Raw genomic sequence first — 25,961 nt, forward strand, 5'->3', positions numbered from 1 at the left:
CCAGCATACATACTGTAGGCATTGCTGACAGACTGAACAGCAGCAGGCACTGAGGATTGGAAGATGCAAATGCAGGCTCACACAGTGAAAAGAAAAGGAATAGTTTTGAGCAGAAAGGGCATTTTTTAAACGGATGTTCAGAGGAAGAGGAGTGCCAAGCCAAGTCTTACTGGCGCTGCATTGTCTCCCCAAAAAAGCAGGTTGTCAGAAAGGAAATTTAAGAGATCTGCTGGGGTAAAGAACATAGTCACATTGTTTTTGCTCATATTTTCTTTTTAAATATTTTATTTATTTGTCTGCGATGGGTCTTAGTTGCATCATCTGGGATCTTTCCTTGTGGTGCACGGATTCTGTAGTTGCGGTGTGGGAACTGTTGCTCTTCGGCGTGTGGGATCTTAAGTTTCCCAACCAGGGATCGAACCCAAGTTCTCTGCATTGCAAGGCGGATTCCACTGGACTAGCAGGGCTGTTACATTTTCTGATCAAATATAACCATCATCTTATCCTGCCCAACTCCCCCAGGCTATTCTGGCATCCCTTCAGCACTACCTTTGTCCTCATAATTCACCTCCTCAAAATTCACACAGCTCAAAATCCTATCCCTTTCTAGGTTAGAAGCACCTTGAACTTTAGCCTGGGCCTCCTTCACTGCTGAATTCCCAGTGCCAAGCTCACGGCAGGCACGGATCCTTAGTCCTGTACTTAACCTTCCACCCTCCCCGTCCTCAACTGAGTAGAACTGTATTACTGGTGTACCCTGTGTAGCCCCAAATTAACTCACACTTCACCAAGGTTTTTAATAAATTCTCATTCTGTTCAAGGCATTGAGTGGTAAGAGATACAAAGACAATTGTCAAGGGTCCTTAAAAAACTTAGTCCTGAGAGAGTTAAGACATGAATACATATAACTGCAGCAGGAGGATAGTAAATGCCTTGGAAAAGGTAGGGTTGATGCCTAGCTGAAGTCATTTATATTATCAACTTCTTCGTAACAACCCTATGAATTAGCTACTATTATGTCCATTTTGGGCTTCCCTGGTAGCTCAGAGTTTAAAGTGTCTGTCTGCAATGCGGGAGACCTGGGTTCAATCTCTGGGTTGGGAAGATCCCCTGGAGAAGGAAATGGCAACCCACTCCAGTATTCTTGCCTGGAGAATCCCATGGACAGAGAAGCCTGGTGGGCTAGTCCGGGGGGTTGCAAAGAGTCGGACACGACTGAGCAACTTCACTTACTTATGCCCATTTTAAAAATGCTAAAACTGTGGCACAGAGTTTTAGGAAAATAGTCCAAGTGTACACAGAGTGGCAAAAGCTATGTGTCAAACACATTTGTGCTTGAATTCATGTTCTTAACCATTGTACTATATTGCCTTTTGTCAGAGAATGAAGGGGTTTTTCAACACAGGAAGTAACAGAGAGCAGAACACAGAGGTCAGTTATAGAGAAAGGTAAGTTAGTCAACACAGGTGAGGGCCAGGGCATGAGGGTGGAATGCAGGCTGGGGTCTCATCACTGCAGGTCCTTGAATGTTTGAGAAATCTGAACTTTAATCCATAGGAGATGGAGAATCATAGGTTTTTTTTTTTTAATAAAGCAAAGAAGATACATGATCAGTGGTGCTCCAATCAGAATTATACTAGCTGTCTATGGATAGACGGGACTGAAAAAGGCAGGACTTAGTGGGAAGATCAGATGGATGGTGCCTACCATCCTCTGAGTTAAAGGTGATGAGGCCTGAACCAGGGTACTGGTGGCAGGAGCAAAGGAGAGGGCAGAGATTACATGATCAGTAACTGCCATGTGGTAGGGAGGTGTCAAAAATAATTCAGAGCTATGGTGGCTGGCTGGTAGGACGGTAGTCTCATTAACTCAAATAGGATCAGACTCGGGGACAGTTTTGATATTCAATAAAGATTCTATTCCTTGTGGGAGTTCTGCTGGGGACACAGCTGGGTTGACAGTAGGCAGCGGAGGGCCAACGCATTGCTCTCACTTTTCCATCCCATCAGCCTAAGTCTTTTAATCTCTCAATGAACGTTAAGGCTTCATAAAGTCAACAATTACTGAACTACCATGGGTCTGGCAGTGAGCTAGGCAATGTGGAGGATATAAGGAAAAATCTTCATCTTTGATGCTTTCTTGCTAAATCCTGATGCATAATCCTGTTATTAATAGTATTTTGCTTTGCTTTTATCTTTCTTGAACACATAATCAAAATGTTACTGAAAGTGTTCAACTCCCTATATAAAACACTAGTCTAAGGGATTAAGAAAAAAAATCAAAGTACAAGAACTGGTCCCTGCCCTCTGAAGAGTTTACCATTTTACTGGGAAGCAGTGAGTACTAAATGAACCACAATTCTGAAAATCCAGTAGATCCGAGTCAGGGAGGCCAGCCAGGAAAAGGCTGCAATAATTCAGACACGTGATAAGGAGGCGATGGTACCCCTGGCAAACAAGAGTGGCAAGGGTTGACAAGGCCTGAATTAGTCACTGAGGGCGGAGAGGAGGAGGAACTTCCATGGTGCAGCCCAGGTAGCTGAGGCAGGTAGCAGGACCCCGCCTGCAATCAGGCAGCCGCACAGACCTTCACATGGAGGGTCTCTACAGGTCAGTCTGCCTCTTTGCTGACACCTTGCCTGCTCAGACCACCACTTTTCTTTTTTTGGCTGTGCCACAAGACTTGGGGGATGATCTTAGTTCCCTGACTAGGGACTGAACCCAAGCCATGGTGGTGAAAATGCAAAGTCCTAACCACCAGGGAATTTCCACTTTTCATTTTCTGACATCCTTTATTTGGGGGCGGGGATTTTGCTACTTTAGAGAAATAGGCAGATCTGAGCATCCAACCCAAGGTTCAAGTTGAATAGCTTCTCTTCTGTCAAGGGGAGAATACAACTATGAAAGAGTAGGAAAACAGAAATGCACATTGTGCCGTTCCTTCCAGAAAGGCTGAAGGGAAGAGGAAACCAATTCATCACTGCAGGACTATGGTCAGCATTTGATGCACAATTTCCCCTGCCTTTAGCATACAGAAGAGTGGATAGAGAATTGTAACTGCTCAGTAACAATTAGCACATCCTTCCTTTTACCAGGTAGCTCTCTAGCACTGTACTCATAGTAAAGGGTTGAGAATAACTCAGGACTGGTACTGGAGGACTCAGGACTCTGGAGGGGAAGGCTAGGCAGGTGACTCAACTCATTGCCCTGAAGTCCACTCAAAAACCCCCAAATCGGGACTTCCCTGGTAGTTGTGATTAAGATTCCGTGCTTCAACTGTAGGAGACACAGGTTCAATCCCTGGTCAGGGAACTAAGATCCTGCATGCCACCCAATGCAGCCAAAAAGAAAAAAAATAATCTGGGAGAGTTGGTGGAAAGGAGGTATACGTTCCAAGACATCTACATAAAACTGACAGAAACTTAACCATCACTTCCTCCCACAACATAACCTTTCCCCTCTACTTGCGCAGGGTGAGCTTTGAGAAGCACAATCTAAACATCATAAACAGCTGGTTCATAAAAATCTATCCTTTGACCACTTCATACAAGATGTTATTTGTGACCCATAACTCCATCCCTTCCCCACCGAGTGGATGGGGCAACAATCACGACAAACTCTAAAGTTTCCACAAATCATTGGTTTATTAGAAAGTTCCTTTCCCTAATTTTACAGCGTATATATCTCTATCATATGTGATAAAGTTAAATACAATCTGTTATGCTTGTAAGTAAGGATAGATTATTTTGTTTTTCCTTTTTTTTAGTTTTAAAATCACTATTGTGGAAATTAAAGGAAACTGCCCCCAGGAAGGTAGAGAGGCAGCCAGAGTATGGCTCAATCTACAAGCTAACGGGAAGCAGCACAAAAATGTTAATACTGTATTATTTAAATATTTACATGGGCTAAAAGCAAAGAAAAATGAGTCCCTTCACTTCAAACAGATGATTTCATTTTCCAGTGCTATTTATCAAAAAAGTGATGCTTCTGAATCAGATGAGGAGCACTGATAGGTAGAAGGCTCAACAGAGTCTTCGTTTGCCCAGCACTTGCTTGACATGAACGCAAAGCCTTTCTGTCTTGGAAACTGAAGAAAGGCAGAACACGGAGCCCTGGCCCACATACACAGGGTTTTGTTTTTTCTGTCAGGTGACCACCCAACCAATTTTAGCCACAGGAGTAGGTAGGGAAATGCCCAACAGGGAAGTTCTAACTACATCAAAGAAGATGAGATCTACAAGATGAACACCTTTGGGTCATTGTATTAATTAGGACTGAGAGCCAGGTGAACGATAAGGAGGAAGAGGAATTCAGGTGGTACTTCCTCTGCTAAGTGTCATGGGAGAAAAGAAAAAAGGAATCTTTACTGCTTAAACTAAGCTGGGTAGAGGCATGGAAACTATGAAGCAAAAAAATCTGCAGAATCTAACAATGTGCTCACCTCTCAATAAGAGGAGGAGGAAGACCGTCCCAACTCTACCACACTCCAGTTTACTTCTACTTCAGTTTCTAGCCAACCCAAAAGGCACATTAAAAATTTTTGTCAGAGGGGGCTAAGTACTAGGAAGGCAAATGGACTGCCTGGGACAGGCACCGTGGAAACCCAGGAATCCCCCAGGACAATCACTTTGAATCTCACTGCTTCCAGAGAATAAAGCTCTTGAATCTCTCTCTCCTTTGTGGGGCCCACCAGTTTCTCTGTATGAAACGCAAACCACATAAGGGAGACTGTCAAAACTATTCCTCAACACCCCTAGCTGACTACAGCCCGTCAGTTCAAAACTCCCAGTACTGGCGGCACCACTTTTATGTCTCAGCAAAAAAAAAAAATGTTAGGCAATGTTCCTCTTTTTAACATTTTATGCTTCATAACTTCAAAAAATACATGAGCTTGATAAAATATACATGCTTAGTCATTTTTGCATCTAGCAGAAAACAAATACTTTATTTTTTGTCTGTTTTCATTTGATAACCTTTAAAGTTTCTTAATTCAACTAGGGCAAACATATTTACACAAAGCCACCAGAACAAGGATCACTTAAAGAGCCAGATGTAAAAAATATTATTGCAGTATACTACAAATATGGAACCTTTTTTATATGGGCTACAAAAAGCAGCATTTACGTTTATAGAGTTCAGTGCAATTTTTTACATTAAAAAAATCCTATAAATTAAGAAGGAAACATCAACATGACAGAAGAAAATACACCCTTCGGACACATGAGCTCCTCTCTGTTCCGCAGCTTCTATTCATGATACGATCTTCTTTTCTGGGATATGCAGATGTCTCTTCTGGGATGAGGGACACAAGGACAACAGTGCCAAATGTGTGGCTCTGTTTGTGTGGGAAGTGGATCGAATGACAGGCTGAGTGGCATCTGGTTCCAGGTCAGACTCCCTTTCCACCTCACCCGGGATAAATAAGGTCACCAAGGTCAAAGACACTGAGAAGGCAGGACCGCATGGACAACCCGCCAGCCAGAGAGGAGGAAAATGTTTTAAAATTTATACACAGAAGTGCAGAGGATAAAAAGTAGAGGGAGGAGGGGAGAATCTAAACTCGACAGTTTGGGGGTGTTGCCGAAGAGGGGTGGGCAGCACTTACTGTGTTCCCAGCCTAGAAACACAGGAGAGGGAGGGACAAACAGAAAAGGAAAAAGGGAAAAAAATCCCTGATAGTAAACCCAAAGCAAACCTCAAATCTAAAACCACCCCTGCAAGCCAAAACTCAATTCTTTGGCTGTCAGATACTGCCCTTTCCAGCTTCTACTTGCTGGTATTAATGGCTCGACACCCCAAAGGAAGATGCATGGGTCACCTTCCCTGGCCCCATCTGGGCTCCTAGCCCCTAACTCATGTGCCATGGCTGGGAGGGTGCTGCAGGTCCTGCCCTGAGAAGATGGGGTGAAGCAGTGGGTGAAGGTGGAGGGCAGTGGCAGCTGCTGCAGCAGGCCGGGGAGCCAGCAGGGTAGGGTAGAGGGCAGCGTGTGGAACAGGGTGGAAGGTGAAGGGCCCGGGATGGATGGCCGAGGCGGGAATGATGTGGATGGGGTGGCTAGCCAGAAAGGTGGCGGGATGACCAGGGATGATGGAGTGAGTGAGGTGGGACAAGGAGATGGGGGTCAGGTGGGGCTGGGGGATATGATGAACCTGGGCTAGGGGCTGGGGGTGAGGGTGGGGGTGAATGCCAATGGCGGCGGCAGCTGCGGCGGCGTGGTGCTGCAGGATGGCGTGCTGCACAGTTGTGATGGACGTGGCCGAGGCCGTGGCCGGCTGCTGAATGTGGATGGGCTGCAAGGCTGGAGTGGCTGGGGCCAGGGCAGCCGAAGCGGGGAAGGCCTTCACCTGCTTGGCCAGAAGCTGCTGCTGGATGTGCTGCTGCGCGGCCTGCTGGAGCTTGCTGTACTTCTCCATCTCCTCGGGAGTGAAGGTGATGGGCTGGCTCTCCAGGGGGGCGAGGGATGCATCCTCGGCTCCCTCAGCTGACTCAATACTGGGTTCCCCACTGGGCGGTGCGTAACCGGGGAAGGGCTCGAGGTCTGATGCTATAGGCAGCAAGCTGGACTCCACAGGGCCTGGCTGACTGCCACTATCCAGGGATTCAAGGGTATCCCCATCACTGGGGTCAGGGAGGTAGTTATGGGAGATGGATGGGTCCCCAGGATAGCAGTCAGAGTGCACTGGGGTGCCTAGCGGAGCCACAGGGTGATCAGCAGCAGCTTCTTCAGACTTTGGCTCTTCTGGGGGTGGGTCTGATAGGGGGCCAGCTGTTTCCTCTGAGGGGAACTGATGTCCAAATGGGGCATCACTATTCCCTGGAGGCCCTTCTTCTGTCTCTGACTGTTCTTGCTCCTCTCCCCTTTCTAAGCCAGACTCTTCACATTTCTTGGCGTTGGGCTTTCGGGTAGCTGGGAGCTTCCCTATCAGAGGGAGGACAGGCTTGTTGCCAAGAGAAGGGGGGAGCTTGGGTCCAAAATAACCTTGTGGGGGGTCCTTGAGCTTGAGCCCGGCTTTATTAGGGGTGGCCAGCACCTCCTCACTCACACTGGGTTTCCTCTCCACTTTCCTTGACTGAATCTTTTCCAGTAGCAGCTTGGCGGTGACGGAGTTCTTGTCTTCAGGGCTGCAGTCACCTTCTGACCCTCTTCCTGGGCCAACGCTGCTGTTCTGGGAGGGTGGGCCTATCCCCTTACCATCATCTCCTCTGCTGTCTTCTTTCTTCTTCTCCCCAGGACCTTCTCCCCGGCCTGATCGGAAGTAGTGGGGAGACTGGGAGCGGTAGATTTTAGAGCGGATGAAGTCTCGACGACCAGAACGCCTCTCTTCAGGGCTCTCGTGCCCCCACGACCCCTTCCTGGAGCCTGACCTCTGTGAAGGGCTCCGGGTGCTGCGGCTGCGGTCCCGGCTGTAGCTCCGACTCCGCTGCCAGCTGTGGGCGGTGGTGCTGCGGCTTCTCCTTTTGCTCCGGCTGCGACTACAGCTGCTGCTGCGGCTGCGGCCCCTGGATCTTGAGCGCTCTCTGGTATGACTCCGAGATCGGCTTCGGGACTGGCTGCCACTGAGGCTATAGTCATCATCAGAAGATGAATATTTGTGCCGCTTGGACCGGTGCTTGGAGCTGGCATAGTCTGAGTCATCAGAGTCGTGGGAGCGCTTGGAGTGCCTTCGTGACCGGTCACTATAGTCACTATAGCTGTCATCAGAGTAACTGTGTTGTCTACTATAGCAGCTCTGGTCTGAAGAAGCATCTGAGCTACTGGAATAAGAGCGCCGGGAGGAATGGCGAGAGGAATGGTGCCGGCCAGACCGTGAGCGGCTTCGGGAATGCTCACTGCCTGACTCCTCCTCTTCCTCTTCCTCCTCCTCCTCCTCCTCCTCCTCACTGTACTGGGATGGAGACTTCTGGTGCAGCCGGCGTGAGGACGCGTCATCACTGTCCTCATCTCCACTACTGGGTCGACTTCGATGGCTGGATCGGCTGCTCCGCTTGGTGCCAGCTCTTCGCTGGCAGGATGACGTGGGAGGTTCACCCCTGTGTTTCCTCCCACCATGATCCTGGGCGCTCCCGCTACCTCCACCTTCATCCTTCTTGCCACTGCTTCCTTCTTCAGCTGGAAGGGATCTCCGCTGGGAATCATCCTGGGCTCGCCGCCGTCTTCTTGGTGGTGCAGGGCTACCACTACCAGGGGGTTCTGGTTTGGGCCCCCGTTCAGAATCTGCTGGGGCTGATGACTTATTCTTTTTTCGTTTTCGCTTCTTGCGCTTCTTAGACTTCTCCCCAGATTCTGCCTTAGAGCTTTTCTCTTCTGGGTCAGCCCTGTGTTTCCGTTTATGTTTGCTGGATTTTTTGTGCTTCTTTTTCTTTTTGTGTCGGTGGGACTTCCCAGATCGTTCTTTCTTGCTAGGAAGGCTTCTCCCTGTGTCTTCTGTCTCTGATCCATGGCTACCCCCAGGCTCCTGCTTATTTAGGCCACTACAGGCAGCCCCTGAAGCAGGTGCATCGATTCTGCCTCCTGAAGAATGTTGAACACTCTCTTCCTCCTCCTGGCTTTTATGTAGCTCACTAGGATCAAGGCCTTGGAGATGGTCCTTTGAGGAGCCTCCTATGTCCTTTGGCTTTTCCATCCCTTTTGCTCTGGCATCTTTGTTCCTTGAAAGCTTGAAGTCAAAATACAAAGGGTTACAACTGTACGAAATGGAGGGTTCTGCCTTCGTGAAAATTAACAGTTCTGACGGCCACTGGAGGGCAGTGCTTTCATCTTTGCTTAAAACAGGAAAGAAAGGACCGGTTGGATGTTTGGGTCCCTCCCGACTTTCTTTCCCTGCTGGAGTAGCCTGAGAAGTTTCTTTAGGAGGGTCAGACTCACACATTTGGATCTCTGAATCCTTCTGACTCTGACTCTCTAAACTATGCTCACTTACATCCCCCACTGAGGGCTTCTTTGTCTCAGCCTTGCTTCCAGGCTCTGAGGGCTCAGTCGCACTGGCTTCCATCTGCTGTTCAGAGATTTCACTAACTGTCTTTTCTGCTCCTTGGCTTGCTGTCACCTTGATGCAGCCTTTAGGCTTGGGAGAACTACTTTTTTTGCTGTCTAGGGCATTCTTTGGGTGTGTACTAGTATCACCTTCCATTTGTTCACTAGCTCTCATAAAGAGTAGAAAAGGAAAATTAGGTTTTACTTTGCAGTGTGCTGGGGGGATGTAGTGGTAATACTCTGGCTCTGTAGCCCCAGCTCCTTCTTCTCGCTTCATTCTTTTTAACTTAGATAATGTTGAGGCAAGGGACCCTCCGTCCTGAGGGTCTTCATCCTCTTTTTTACCATCAAGATTACTGCTACCATCAGAATCTCCCACCTTCTGCAGTCCCTGGTCTGTACCCTTTTCATCAGCTTTTGTTCCATCTTCAGAGGTCCCTTCCTCTGCGTGGTCCTTGAAAACTGATGCTATTGATTCGAGTTTGACAGGAGCCTTCTTGGCAAAGGAAAATGACACTCCCAATTTTTGCAGTGGGGTCCCTAGATTATTCTTAATGCCAAAGCTGATGCCTTGAGAGGCTGGCCCAGGAGCCTGTGCCAGCCCAGTGGTATTAGTGATTTGTACTGCAGTGAATGGGCCTCCTTTATCTGTGGAGAATTCAGATCCCAGGCCACAAGTGGCAGTGGTACTTGCGCCACTGTTTGTTGCTGATTCTTCTTTCTCATCATCTCCACCTTCTTCATCTACAGCCACTGTGGTTGGTCTGAACATGGGACCACTTCCAGGTGCACTACATAATGGGTTTAGAAAAATGAGAAACAAACAAAAAAAACAGGTTTAGGGGTACATTTCATACTACTTTATTTTTTCGGCCGTGCCATGAAGCATGCAGGATCTTAGTTCCCTGAGGAGGGATCAAACCCATGCTCCCTGCAGTGGAGGTGCAGAGTCTTAACCACTGGACCATCAGGGAAGTTCCTCATACTTCTAAAACACTTATCTCTTATGTTTGGCCATTCATCACAGGCAGATCTTAAAGACACTGAATGGCAGTCCTTCCTCAGCCCTATGCTAACGAAAGGAACTTGCTCAGTAAGGTAAGGCAAAGTCTCATACTGCTAATCTACTAAGCTACATTCACAGGGATAGCCAGTTACTGCTGTTTCTTCCTAAGCTGTCTAAATACTGAGGTTTACCTCACAATTTGAATACATGATCATTATCATTTGGCATAGCCCACCTGTCTTGTATCTGTTCCATCCTTTACATGTCTTTACTGTACCATCCTACCCATCAGTATGCTACCAAACATATGGCTGAAAATTTATTCCCAAAGGCTGCACAGTTCACCCTTGAATGATATGGGTTTGCAGGTTTGAAATGCAAGGGCCCACTTATACAGATTTTTTTTTTAGTATATACATGTCACACAATTTGCAGCTGACTGAATCTTTGGATGTGGAACCACAAATACAAAAGACTGACTATAAAGTTATACACAATTTCTGACTGTGTAGGTGTATGAGTTTGTGTGGGGGCTGGGGTCATCAGCACCCCTAACCTCCACATTGTTCAAGGATCAACTGTACTTTGTACAGCTAAAAAACAAAACAAAACAAAAACACAACCCTCAATTTCTTCTCTGCTTTCCAATTTCAATTTTTAAAAATGTGCCTATTCCCTGAGTTGAACACAGTCAGAAACCTCCACTGTGCTGCTCTCTGATGGTCTGCGGTTAGGTTAGCACGTCTGTTACAGAAACGAACAGTCTGTGTCTATCTCCTGGCACCATGTCCAAGCATTTGCTTTGGTTTTGTGACACCTTCTGGGCACTCCATACAACGATCATGATTCTATCAAGTTCTTTCTCCGCTTTGAAAACAGAAACATCAAGGAGCCTCAGAGTCAGTGTTTTAAACTCCTGTCATGTCTGAAAATTTTAGTGTGTGGGTTATACAGGTATCTCTCAAGCCAAACTCAAGAACTGAAGACAATTATTTGGATGAAGTCCTCTTAATCTAAACCCTAACTACTAGCTGTCCTAAACTCAGGGACCAAACATATTCAGATAATACGGTAACCCCTTTGCTATCTGAACTCTTGTTATTGGAAGATGGAACCCACCTGACTGGGGTAGCAAGAGATACTCTCACTGTGTCACAAAATCCCCCCTTCCCCATGCAAAGAAACCTTCAAACTGAAATAAGGGATTTATTGTGACTTTTTGCTTAGTCTTTGCCATGCAACTCCAACAATACTATGGGGTCATGCATTACTCCTAGGACGATGAAATATACCTGATTGGTGGGTCAAAACCTTCTTTTCCCCAAGAGTTTACTTGGTCATCTTTTAACTGTTTATTTCTAAAACAGAACTAATGCTGCACAGTGTGACTGAATAAATAAATAAAACAGAACTAAAAGTCACCAATGAAGAAAAACATGTATTAAAATATGTCTGGAACTAAAAAGTGGTCTGGTATATATTTTTTAAGGAAGTATCCTTACAACAAGTCCGAGAGGAATGTATTTATTACATAAAGAACTGCTAAAGAAGGAATCAGAATCAGTTTACAGGCATTGTAACTCAATATTAGAGCTTATGGGTTAATTCTGTTTCAAAACTTACACTTATATGTGTTCTCCTTCCTCCAAAACACAAGAGAAGTTAAGGAGTAAACAAGTACCCCAAAATCTAGAAAGGTCACAATCTTGAAAACTCTGGCCTCAACTTCACCATAAACTTTTAAAAGTCAACAGTTTTTCTTTCCACTGTAACTAATTCCTCTTGTTCCTGGCCAGCCATTAAAAACAAACAGAGGGACCTAAATCCTTCAGATTGAGGCACATACCTCATGAATTCTCAGATGCTCAAAGACTACGTCCACCAAAGACGAGCTGCTTGGGAATGCAGCCCTAGGGGGGGCTAAGGGGGGCTAAGTCCACCTAAGGCTAAATACCAGTCCCATACTTATCATCAAGAACCATGAAGGAACATTAAAAACAATACTCAAGAAGGAAGGAATCTGTAGAGAAATGAACAGAATTTCCTAGGCTTTATTGCTTAGTACTAACTCTACAGTACTTGGAAAGACAGTTAAAACACTTAAATATGTGCTCCATTAGAATACTGTAAGGTATGTGCTTTTCTACATAAGAATAATATGGGAGGGGAATTCCCTGGTGATCTAGTGGTTAGGACTTTCACTGTCGTGGCCCGGGGTTCAATCCCTGGTTGGGAACTGAGATCCCACAAGCAGAGAGGCAAAAAAAGATGGAGAACGGGAATAACAGTTGCATAATTTACTGATTTACTGAGCATCTTCTATGTGCTAGGAACACTTTTGTAAGCACTTTGATATAACAATGACTTTTCACGACAACTCTAAGAATTAAGTTATTATTATCATTTCCATCTTACAGATAAGGAAACTGAGGCATAGAACTTAGATAATTAAGGTCACACAGATCATAGGATATGGCCTCAGGAGCATATATTCTTTTTTTTTTTTTTTTTGGCTGCGTTGGGTCTTAGTTGCAGCATGCAGGCTCAACTGCTCTGATCCATGTGGGATCTTAGTTCCCCTATGAGGGATTGAACCCACATCCCCTGCATTGCAAGGCAGATTCTTAACCACTGGACTATCAGGGAAGTTCCAGGAGTGCATATTCTTAATCAGTATATTATACTCCAAGTATAGATATTCTTTTAGTTTGAAAGAAGGATCTATTTAAAATTTAAGGATTATATATCAATTATACCTTAATTAAAAAAAAAGGATTATTAAATTTTTAAATCTTAAAGATTATTAATTATTTGTAAGCCCTCAGAGAGACAATGTCCTCACCATTCAGCTTGCTTTCTTTGCTCTGCCAACTCGTGGAGCCGCCGTAGGGCTTTCTCCTGTTTCTTCTCATCCTTGCGGGATCTTGAGGACACATTTCGAGCAAACTCTCTCTGCTTGAGATCTTTCAATCTCTGAGGTAACAAAAGAAAGGAACAGGGAGTGGGTGATTTAGAATAACTTGGGGATCCTGAAAGCAAGGCCTTCAGAATTTTTATCCATAATCAACAGTTACAGCATAGTGTAGAATATATATTGTTGTACTCTCTTATGGTAATTGAAAACACAATGGCTGATTACTCTGGGTAAAGCACCTGGAGTATCTGCATTCCTAATTAGGACAGCATACCATTTGCTTTATTGGCCAAAATTAAATAATTTCAGAAGCAACAAACAAATTTTAGAACACTAGGAGAAAAGAAAAGGGACTATTTAATCACCTGCTCTTTCAGGATGCAAAACTAGACAAATAGAATATGAGTTAAACTGTAATAACACAAGCCAGAGAGAACAGAAAGGGGTTAAGCCAGTACAGAAAATTACCCAGGTGTAAGATCTTAAAAAGCAATGTACAGCTTACATGGGAAGGTTATCTGAATCAGACTAACAAATAGAAAGCCTACTTTGATTTCACCATAAAAAGGTGCTATTCTTTTCATCATGAACAGTTTTCCTGGGAATTAATCAAACCGCCTTCCAATGCTTGCATGTTCAGAGCTCACCAGTCTGACCACTTTCATCTGGTCAGTCTGCTGAAATTAGAAAGTAATAGGTGTGGCTTTTCATTCCTTCATGGCCCCAAGAGGAACAACCAGGGAATGAGATGGGAGAATAGATAAGCCAAAGAATTTATTACTTAAAATCCTGATGAAAGAATGGGTCTTTTATTCTCAGAAGATACTATATGTAATTATCCTTAAAACAAAAACCACCACCAAAAAATAGTAACAGTGTTATGACACACTGATGACAAGAGTCCAGACATATCTGCAATGAAGACAGAACTAAAGTGAGTTCCAATATACTAGATAATGTAAAGGCAAACAAACCAAAACAGAACACATACATTAACCTATGCTTTTTACAACAGCATTGAGAAAAGAAATCTGACCCAATATAAAGTGGACATTGCTTTGTGGAAAGGCATGATGCTGAACAGACAGAGGTATTTTCTTATCTAATATTTATGAAATGTGTTTTGAGTATTTTTGAATTGGGAGAGGGAAAGGGTGGAAAGACACACACAGAAAAAGATATACAGCTAGAGACACTAGTAGAAAAACTCACTCTTGTGATCTGGGCTCCCAAATTAGAAGGATTTGCTTTCAATACATCAGCTGAAAATGTCACATCACAAAGAAAAAAAAAGTAAAAAATAAAACAAGAGTGGAAGAGAAAAAAAATAAAGCAAGCATTACTACACAAGCTCTCTTAGTGAATCTGCAAACTATTATTCTGAACAATCAGGGACAAAGCCATCAACTCTAAAACGTTTGAGAGGGAAGCACCTGCACAAAACATGTATGTGTACATACACACAGACTGACACAGTAATAATGCCTTCTAGATAAATGGAATTGTTTCCATTCCTTTAGGAAAAATGGTTATAGAACTTTAGGAGAGACCACTGCAGTCTAAAAGTAGTTAGTCTTATTTCATTTACCTTTATTTGGGGGATTTTCAAGCAACTGACAGCTGGCAAAATTGTTTTACCGAGGCTGGCTGCTCAGAATTAAGCTTTTTATAAAAAACACTTCAAGATGAAGGAGCAATTATTTTAAATAAACATGAATTCCAAATTTCTCTTTCCAAGGAGAAAGGGGCAGAGAGAGTCAATCTGTCAGGTCTACTGAATGATTATTTTAGGCTACAAACCTAGTTGTTTTCCTGACCCAAACACTTAACAGGCTCTCTGGCCAAGATTTAAATAGAATGTCATATGTTTTCTCATTTCTACTGTCTTTTCTCCAGCCACCTCATAGGCCTGGAAAAATCTCCCCATGCCCAGTCATTCCCTTCCCTCTTCCACTTTTAGGAGTTATTTCCCAAACTACAGGACCCTGTCTAAAAAAATAAGCATTTTATCAAGTCTTGAGTCTCCAGGCCAAGTCAATGATTTCGTCATTCAGCAGCCACTTGGTACAAACTTGAAGGGACAGACTATTTCAACATCATCCTGAAGACATTCCATCTCAAATTCCCACCCACCACAATAATTAGGAGTAGGGAAGGAAGAAAATAGGATGATAATCAATAAAACAAGTGCAAATCCCAATCCTATACAAGGTATAGGCCAACACTCCTAGATCACCTCTATAAACTCTATGGTCAAGTCTGGGGTTTTAAAATGAGAATTGGCAACCCTAGAATTCTAACCCAAATCTTACAGGCAAGACTTGACAACTTTCCCAAACCCAAAATGTGTATTTGAGGTCTCTCTTAGATAAGGGTGTTCTGATGGTAAAAATGGATTCCTAACCCCAAGTCTCTTCTTTCTATTCAGGGTCAAACTGAATTCCCCTCACAAAGTTTCTATTGTTCCCTACATAAGACGGGATTCTTTTTCTTTCTGAACTGTCTTATTAGCACTTTGTTACAGCGCTCACCTAGCAACCATCATTTTGTCTGACTACTTATTCCTGTCTTTCAGAAGGGCAGTATGCATAAAATTTCAGTTTCACCTCTCTGAGCTCAAAAATCCCTCATTAGAAAAACAGGGATATATAGCAATAGACTAACAAGATTAAGTGTCAAAATAAATACATGTAAAGCACTTATTTATGTCTAAACTGTTCAATTCTGCTCCTTCCCCTGTATTTGGGGCAGGAACTATGGCTTAACTTTATAATCAACCCTGCATTGTTAAGGAGCAGCACTAAACCCACAGACTGCATCTGTGGCAGGTGAATAATTTGGCTTAAACACTGGATCCTTGATTTGCAACAATTTTTTTTTTGTTATCATCTGTAGGAAAGTTTGGTATGAAGTATTTTCCTATATTTACTAGAGACGTAGTCAAGTTAAATAACATGGTTTTCCTAGGTATTACTCTGATATAGTAAGGAAGTCTTACTCGTTTTTTTTGTCTGGCCACACTGCTTGGCATGTGGAAGGTTAAGTTCCCCAGTCAGGGTTTGAACCCAGGCACTGGCAGTGAGAGTGCTGAGTCCTAACCACTGCACTGCCAGGGAATTCTCATAAATCTCAATCTTTAGAGAACCAAAAGGTCAGAATTTTAACCCCCTTAACTTCTGAACAGAATTGGACCAATGGCAAAAAAAGGTATTGACCAGAAACTTCTCAATTTCCAATCTAAAAAGTAATTTTTTATAAAGGTGTAAGACCCTAATTCGGAGTCAGTTTTCCAAAGTTGCCTATTTTATTTCAAAAGGCTACCAAGCTTGGCTCATTTGTCACTGAATACCCATATGAAATTCCCCCTGTGACCTGTATTTTTACTTTCCACTTGAATTCTGAGGGGGAACTCAACTTTAGAGGAGCAACATACCTGTCTGTCAAAGAAGACAGAGTTCCAGTAAGGAAACCAAAAAGTACAGATGTGTCATCAATCCATAACTATTTTCAAAGGCTGAGCAATTCCATACTGTACATACAAATTCAAGTTAAAACCTTCAAACTAGCACACAGTTTAATCTGAATGGATCTAATTAATCATTTAGGTGATTCCAAAGCTACTATGTCCTATATATTATCTCTTAAAATTATAAAGTATAATTTCTGAAGAAAATTGCTAATAAATTTACTTATTTATTGAACTGTTAATGCTTATTAATATAAATTTAAGCCATATAACACAATTTTAGCTGGAAAATATTTGATTCAAAGGAAAGGAGACCAAACCCCATTCATGATGAAAGGGTTTGAAGATCCTGTTTTTCTAAAAAATCAACAGCAAATGTCCAAAAAAGTATATACACTTGTGGCAGAACACATAATTTCTCAATGATTTCAATAACATGGTAGCTGGCGTTTCCATTAAATTTCCCAAAAGACCAGTAGAGGGACGAACTTAACAAATAACCCAGCACTTAAAATATCCATCCACAGTTGGGCTAAAGACTACTTCAAATGTAAATGACATTTCCAGTTCTTAAAACCGGCTAAACCACAGTGTACTGGCAGAAAAATATCTGCTCCAGACACAAAATCCTGCTCCACCTTTCAACTCTGAACAATTAATTAAACCAGGGAAATGAGAATCTGGTATCTTACCAGGTTTTTAGTGCAGGTGATAAACTTGCCCACATTACTGATAGTGTGGAGTGTCAACAGTAAGGAGTGGGATGCATGTGAGCCAGGAATGAATGAGCCACATACTTCTGCACACTGTTTTCCCTACCAACAAAAGATAGTAAGGACCTCAATCTAATAAAATACTTTTTGTATTTTTTGATGCTACACTTCTCTCTTGAACCACAACAAAATTGGATGCTAGAAGCTTATATTTGATTGAGTATACTTCACTAGGAATAAATCTATTATCTTTCTCAAGTATTTAAAATGATTGCACTTTAAAGAATAAAACCGTTATTTCCATGTGAAGAGAATTTCAGGCATTAGAAAATAGGCAGAGTGTATTTTCTATTGCCACTAAACATCTTATGTTCCAATATACATGCAATTCTAGAGAAACTGAATTCTATCTCTTTGGGGTAAGATGATTACCTGTGATTTCTCTCACCAGACAGCAACCCGGCTCTCCAAGAAGACAGACTGCTCTTAGTCTTCCTTCATAACTAACCCTCCAACACACACACCTTATCTATGGTACAGAAGACATGCTCAATAAACACTTATCAACCTGGCTTCAGTTTTAAAATTAGTTGCTGGGAAAGGGAACATAAACACATACTTTCATATGTTATTTGTTGGTTCATGAACAGAGATGGAAAATAGTGAGCAAAGAAGCAGTGGTTGTTTGTAACTCAATCTGTTTTTTTGCCCAAACATAATTCAGCCTTTTTTGAGCTTCAACTACTCCCTTTCCATTATGTCAACGATCCCACATACCCCTAAATCCATGGCTCTTCTCCCCACTGTTCCCAGCCTCTCTCCAATGACAGAACATTAATGAAGAACGTCTCTCCTCTCCCAAACTGGAGCAGTCATGCTGCAGTTAACTTGGCCAACTCAAGAGTCAGTGTGTGTGATGCCTCTGGATGAGCCAGTCCAGGAAATCACCATCAGTGAGGAAGGGAAAAGACCGGCAGAGAACACAAAGAGCCTCAGCAGTAAACCACTCAGGGAAAAAAGATTCGAGTTGAAAGGTTAAGGAAATCCAAGTTACTGGGCATTAGGTGCAAATTCTTCTTTTAGCACGTGCGTATCAGTAAGTGATGAAAATGAGTTTTATTCAGTAACACAGAAACCCAAATGTTTTGTAACAGAAAAGTAAAACTAAGGCTGATTACAGGTACTTAAAAAAAATCAGAGGGGAAAGAAACAGTATACTTTTTTTTGGCTAAGTAAATAATTCTAATTAGTCATTTATGGTAATACATAATTTGTGCTGAAACACTCTGAAACACAGTAACTTAATATCATTTGGTGAATGTCAAATTAATCTGTCATAAAATCACTGCATTATATTTATGTTCTGAAATTCAGCAAAAGCCTTAAAAGTATGGTATTAATAGCATCATGTGTATAATGCTTTAAGGTATTTTCCACACACCCATACCTAAACACACACATCTATGTACATGAAGTCACCATCATCACTACCAAAAGTTAACTTTGATAATGAAGTTTTAAAAAATAATTCTATTAATATGTATTTCACATGTCATAAAATTCATCCATTTAAAGTGTAAAATTTAGTGGGTTTATTAGCGTATTTTCAGAGTTGTGCAACCAGTAGCACTAATTTTAGAATATTTCCATTATGCCCAAAGGAAAACCCAACCATAAGCATTCATTCCTCATTGTCCCTTTCTACCCAGTCTGTGGAAACCTAAACTACATTCTCCATAGATTTGCTTATTCTAAACTTCTCATATAAACAAACTCATACAATATAAGGTTTTTTTGTGACTGACTTCTTCCACTTAGCATATTTTCAAGATTCATGCATGCTGTATTTATCGGTAAGTCATTCTATTTTATTGCTGAATAACATTTCATTACATGGCTGTACCATATCTTGTACATCCATCACTTAATAGATATTTCAATTGTTTCCACTTTTTGGTCATGATGAATAGTGTTGCTGGAAACAAACCTGTACAAGTTTTCGTGTGCACATTTTATTTCTCTTGAGTATGTATTGGTCATATGGTAGCTTTATATTTAACATTTTGAGGAACTATCAACCGTTTCCCACAGGGGCTGCACCATTTATAACCCCTCTAGCAGTGTAGAAAATTTCTAATTTCTCCATATCTTCTCCAGCACTTTCTCTCTCTCTTTCATTTCAGCAACCTGAGTAGGTGTGAAATGGTATACCATTGCGATTTTGCAGATAACAAGTTTTAAGAACATCTATGTAATCCTCGAGATCATAGCTGAAAACAAAGATCTGCCCTCTATGTAAAATTTGAAGGAGCATAATTCAGAAGAGCTGGTTAGGCCCAAAGCAAATGAAACTGCCACATCCTAGTTCAGAGTTCTCTTTTCAGTAATATCTTTCACAAACTTATCATTCCTAAAGTTGCTTTAACTTTTCAGACTACAACAGAACATATAGCCTCATATGCCGGAAGCTCCCATGGTGCACCACTGTGATGAATATATGTTTACAGGAGCAGAAAACCAGTTTAAAGCTACAGAATGTAAATAAGGCAGAATCACTTCTATTCACTTTGGAACTGAGTGCCAAAAGGAAGAACAGACTTAGAAATACATACTAACAGTATTAAAATACAGGGTTTACCAGTAACCTTAGCTTCGAAAAGGTCTGCTTAGGGTTACCCCTGATCACAAAAAACAGATACCTTCTCTGAAGACACACAGAGTTTTCCAAGATTAACTATGCCGTGATGGCAGGGTTTAAGAAGGAGTATTTTCAACAAAAGCAGAGGTGGTGGCTAAGATTTAACAGGTGAAAAGGCTCAAATCATGCTCAATTTTTGGGAGACTGGCCAAATGAAGTCATTCTTTTATTAACTAAAACAGTCCCAAAGAAAATGACATCCAGAGCAATACAATACACAACTGAACCTGAAATTTTCACCTCTCTGCTGTAGGTTATTAAAATACAACTACAATATGCTTAAGTTCTGAGATACATTCCTCTCATTACATTTGCTTTTGCTTCTCAGAGAAAAATCTCTTCAGAAGTGAACTGTGCTCTTTAAGTCAATATTTATAAAGCTTTTGGCATTCATGAATACTGTAGGATTTTCCTAACCTTTTTCACATTTTTACAATAATCAATTTATGATTTTTCTAATTTATAATTTTCTATAAACACTTCAAATATACAGCAGCTATGAAATATCTTCATGGTAGCTAATCTTAGTGGTTTCACTTAGAACGATCTTTTTCTTTTTACTTTAGTCCGAGAATTATCTTTTGTCACCTTGCCTTTTTAGTTTTGTTTTTATTGATACTTTTCTGTGTCCCATCCACCATGACCCCTGCATTGAATATCATAAGTTGCACTGAAAAAGGAATACAGTTACATTTCATCAAATCTGTAGTGTCTTGCCAGAGGTTCAACTGGCTTTGGTGTGCTTACTGTCCTGATGTAGTAAGTGCCAAGCACAGAGGATTGAATGTATCTTGGCAAAAACTGGACCAGTAAGTAGTGAAATTTCAAGTGGAGGGTATACCAAACTTGAATGAAGCCCATGTGAAGTCCAAAAATGATCATTCCTTCCATCACCAAACAATTTCTCAGAAAATACTTCAATTCAGAACCTATTTTATTTTTGAGAGATGAGGAAAACTCTTTTAACATTTCTGTTTTTTGGCACACATTACCGGGTGCTAGTTAACTAAAAGCAAGCACTGCTGTCACAAAGTCAACAGTTTAGACAAAGTTAATTTAAACCATGTAGTAGCTATAGATTCTACTCTGTACAGTTCAGAATAGAGAAGTCACTAATTCCTGTTACAGGCTTAAATGGTTTAGTAATTTAGTTCAGTCATTTATAAAGTTCAGGAAACCATTATTTTTACAGCTAAAACAGACCTTGGTATTTCTTTTTTTAAAAAAAGTAGAATTGTACAGGGGTTTTCATACTGAAGCTACTTTAGCAGGAAGAAGAGGCAGGCTGAAAGCATTCTTTACTCTGATGGAGATACTGATTCTTTGAACAAGTTAAAGGAACTTCTCAAGGCTGCTTTACAGTACCAGAGTTTGATAACTGGATTGTACTACCGCATGGTTTTGAAACTGCAAGGAAGCTGTACCAACACTAACCAAGCAGGAACAAGCAGGCATCTTTTCAATGTGCTTCTTCCCCAGCATCAACTACAACCTGTGGAGGCTTGTGTGGAGATGAGGGAAAGGTATAGGCCTGGGTCACAAACTTAAATGTTTAGAGGGATTTGGCAGGTAACATAATGAGTCACACAGGTTGGGAAAGATGAAGCGGAAACCATATATAATTGGAGAAGGAGCACATGCATTTCTAAAGAGAAGGTAAGCTTTCAGCTTTAGCCAATTGTTATGTTGATTACGTAGGCCCAATGTTCTCAGATGCTTCAATTTTTCAAGATAAGTCAAAACCTGAATTATACAACATCTCATTTTAAAAAGTTGGGAATCAACTGAAATTAAAGGAGAAAGAACTACCACCACAAATACCAGACAAAACACAGCTGACCCTTGAATAACATGGGTTTGAACTGTGCAGATCCACTGATACGTGGATTTTTTTCAATAGTAAATACTACAGTACTATATGACAGGATTTTCCTCAACAGCAAATACTACAGTACAATAATAAATACCACAGATCTGGGGGTGGTTGAATCCAAAGATATGGAACCATCGATAGGGAGAAAAATCTCAGATATGAAGGGCCAACAACAAATCTTACACAGATTTTCGACCGCATGGAGGGTTGGCACCCCTAATCCCATGTCGTTCAAGGGTCAACTGTGCATGCATCTGGGGGAATTTGTGATCTCTAGCTTATATACTGGAAGCTAGTGAGGAGGGCCCCTTCGTGGCACAAATAAAAGAGTAAGACTGGAAGAATCCTGAATAAGTAACAAGGCACTAAGAAAGCAAAACTAAAACACATCAGTGTTAAAATAATGCACCAACCACTGTGCTGCTACAAAGTTACCTCTGGGAAAGAGACTATTCTTTGGAGTTTGGAATTTAAACCTTGCAAGGCTAAAGAAAATGGTTTCCACTGTATATCCATTAGCAGATTATGTGTTTTTAAAAGCTATGTAAAATAAAAAGGCACAGAGGTAGAGATGGAGAAGTGTTTTGCTTCACAGTCAACTTTAACTTTTACAACTAAGCCAACAAAGGTAGAAGACGAATACTAACGTTTATTGAACACTCAGGCATATTAAACTAACTTACATAAAAATGAATCACAGATTGGATTACCTCTTGAGAAATGGAAGGCTTATCCTTGGAGATCTCAAAATGTACAAAATTATCACTATTAAAGAGTGTTAAACTGCTAAAAACAGCCAAAATGTCTAAGTAGGATTTTCATCTCTGAAAATCAAGCTGGGTCTTAATACTTGCGAATTAATGACTCTCTTCACAAGATTATCTTAGAAAACTGAGAAAAATTAGTGAATAGTAAATAGTGAGATGTACACAGCACCAAGGAGGTGGGGAGGATTAAAAAAATCACCACAAATGAAGGTGACCAAATAGATCCTTTTTGAGAGATTGTGTGTGTGCGCGCTAAAATGCTTCAGTCATCTCCAACTTTTCACGACCCTATGGACTGTAGCCCACAAGGCTCCTCTGTTCATGGGAGTCTCCAGGCAAGAATACTGGAGTGGACAGCCATTTTTCTCCAGGGGATCTTCCCAACCCAAGGGTCAAGCCCGTGTCTCTTATGTCTCCTGCATTGGCAGGCAGGTTCTTTACCACTAGCAATTATTTGTGCTTAATAAAGATAAGGGCGTGTTCAGGATCCTACCTATACTAGGAAGTTTACCACTAACATAATAGATTATTTCTCTGGAAAGTTTTAATGGTGAAACTTTGATAGAAGATGCAAACTATGGATTACTAATATAGGGTTAAATGTACTTACCTATTATCTCAGATTCATAATAATCCTGTGTGCCTGCCTGGAAGACAAGACAGGGTGTCTTTATGATTTTAGGGCATAAATTTGGAAAATGGTAGGTCCATTTGTATGGTAAGTTCATGTCCATCAAAGAGGAATGAAAAATAGGACCTATCTCCTCTTCTTAGAAGTTATTTAGCTGTTTTGTACTAAGGTCAATTAAAGTCTCCTTAGAAATCCTAAAGGCAGGAAAATGTAGATCTGTAATAACAAACTTATACTGCATCTGTTCTTTGTTTAATATCTAAGATGGGCTTTTGATCAAGATAAAGAAATCAACTTACATGCATTCACTAATCATACCAGCTAAAGATTTTTTTTGCCAGACCAGGAATCACAGATAAATTTTACATTAATGGATAAGGTAATTCAAGTAAGAAATCCTTAATTTTTTATTTTCATTTTGATGATATTCTAAAGCAGAGAAATAAATGAATATCTGAGATCATTTAGATGAGCACAGTATAAATGTTTACAACTGGGGGCTTAAAATGATAGAAACTGGTCTGTACCAAACAAAGGCCACACAGTTTCATGGGTACTTGAAAGTTTTTCAGTAGTTCTAAGAGAAGAGAGTTTCTCAATCTCAGCACTACTGATCAATATTGTGAGCCAGGTAGCTCTTTGTTGCAAGGAGCTTTTCTGTGAATTATAGGATGTTTAGCAGCATCCTTAGTCTCTACTCACTAGGTACCATTAGCACCATCTCTCTAGGTGTGATAATCGAAGATGTCTCCAGACATTGCCAAGTGTCTCCTGGGAGACAAAACCTTCCTAGGTGAAGAATCACTACAGAAGAGAAAAGTGGTGAGAGAACTGAGTCCACACAAGGTGCACAGGAGAATAAACGTGTGAAATTCAAATGAACCAGAGCTATAATAATTTTACTACTCTCAAACTGAGAGCACATCACTAAAAATCATCATCCATCACATTAATTATTGTCAATGTGAATCTTATTAGTTTTGAAGTTTTCTCAGATTTAATTTGCCAATCTGTTTTGCTCTGACAGAATTTTTTTCCTGCTGAAAGCAAGTCAACACATGATTCAAGTTTGAACTACATTTCTTCGTTCATTTTTTTCTAAGAAAGGGAAGTCAAGAAACTTCTTATCAACTAGAAATGTAACCTCTCTTGTGAAGTAATTAGCCTCCAACTAATAAAAAAAAATAAAATAAAATAAAAATATATTAAAAAAAAAAAAAGAAATGTAACCTCTCTTAATGTTCTTTTGGTGTCTGAAGTTTCTTCTGGAGTCTTAACTTTTAAAAAATTTTTTATTTTATATTGGAGTATAGTTAATTTGTAATGTGTTAGTTTTAAGTATACAGCAAAATAATTTAGTTACACATATACATGTAACTATTCTTTTAATTTATCAAATATAATTCTTAAAGAAATCTCTTAAAGAAATTCTCATGAGCCCAAAATGGTAGACATATATTTAGATGCTAAATATCTTTGTTAATTCCAGAAAATGAAACAAAAACAAAAAAACCTCCCAAATTTGACTTACACACACCAAAAAGCTAAAAAAAAACTATTGGATACAATAATTTGGATGCAATAAATTGGATGCAACAGTCACGGTAGCATTTGTCTTTCTTGATATATGAGTCTTTGAAATAGTACGGTAATTGCTAATATGTCTTGTTCATATATACGCTCTCTTTATTTCTCTTCCTCAAATCAAGCAGAGCTGACAATATATTAAAACAATGTCCAAAGATGCATATAAAGTTGAAAAGTTGTCTTCAATACAACTCTATTAATGGCAGATTCTTAAATCTTCAACTGGTTAGGTGTGATTAACTATAGAACAGATTGCTGCAAAAAAGTGGAAGACCACAACCAGCTTATAAACTATTCCTATGCTAGTAAAAGAAAACTTGGTCAAAGCTTGCCTTTTACATGCACTGAAATGGTTGGTTGGAAGATGGAGCAAAGACCAGAAAAACGGTTCAACATGTCCAGTTTATAAGAGCACTTCAGCAGTCAATGCTCATAAATCTTACAAATTTATCAAATATAACCACTGTGCCCCCGAAGACCTGGCAAGTTCTGCTAAAGTCACCTACGATCAAATGTCTCAAAATTCTTTAATAAGCCAGAATTGTCCTACAGGTTTAAAGACTCATTTCCTCTTTCTAAAATCCCCCAAGGAAATTATTGCACCTTCTTTATGCTGGTAACTAGTTAGGAACAATTTACTTTTCTAAATCAATGAATGGGAAGAAAGAAAAAAAGGCCATTAAGAAGGTGTAATTCATTTTTCAGCAAGCTCTTCAACATGCAGCATCAGAATTTTTTGTTAAAATTACAATAGCATCTAACTTTATTTCCCTTCTCAAGATTTATCTATCTTACAAGGTATACCAAGTAACAAAATGACTTACTGATAGGAAATACCCAACACAGCATGAATTCTTAGATAACAGAAGATGAAATGACCAAAGCCTGAGATAACTGTTCAAAGTTTAACAAATTCAGGAACAGGGTGAAAGGGAAACAAATCTCCCAGTGATCCTTAGCTGAATTATCAAACTAAATGCAAATTTAGAAACCATTCAAAGCCAAAAATTTTGTCCATGAAGCTCACAATTCTTCACTCTACAATCTTAGAAGGATGAGGTCTATGTCAGGATTTCTGTCACTGAAAAAAATTCAAGTCAGTCAGACAATCTCAGATAAAGACAGGCAGATACAAGAAACCACAGTCAACAAGTTTTGGGGCGTATACTCATAACTATTCCTCACCTGCTTGTGTGCATGATCATAGGAGTTGATATGGTTGTCAAATTCCTGGTGTTTCTGATACTGCTTATCACAGAGTTCACAGTAAAAGTTGGCTCTAAGGTCTTCCAACGCTTTGGCAATGGCCTTCTCTTTGTCAACATAATCCTA

At 40.9% G+C, this 25,961-nt stretch overlaps 1 protein-coding gene across 5 annotated transcripts in view; it reads right to left on the reverse strand.

Moving 5' to 3' along the window:
* Positions 1-3,624: 3,624 nt before the first annotated feature.
* GPATCH8 (G-patch domain containing 8) overlaps positions 3,625-25,961 on the reverse strand; it is a 90,417-nt gene continuing 68,080 nt past the window's right edge. For all 5 annotated transcript variants that reach the window (XM_061144220.1, XM_061144224.1, XM_061144223.1 and 2 more), the window contains 3 exons: positions 25,815-25,958; positions 12,823-12,953; positions 3,625-9,765 (listed from right to left, as the gene is read on the reverse strand). In XM_061144220.1, the coding sequence (XP_061000203.1) occupies positions 5,853-9,765; positions 12,823-12,953; positions 25,815-25,958 (4,188 nt within the window). In that variant the 3' untranslated portion in view covers positions 3,625-5,852. The remainder of the gene's footprint in view (positions 9,766-12,822; positions 12,954-25,814; positions 25,959-25,961) is intronic.

This window comes from Dama dama, chromosome 5 (genome assembly GCF_033118175.1).
Source record: "Dama dama isolate Ldn47 chromosome 5, ASM3311817v1, whole genome shotgun sequence".
NCBI classification, from domain to species: Eukaryota; Metazoa; Chordata; class Mammalia; order Artiodactyla; family Cervidae; genus Dama; species Dama dama.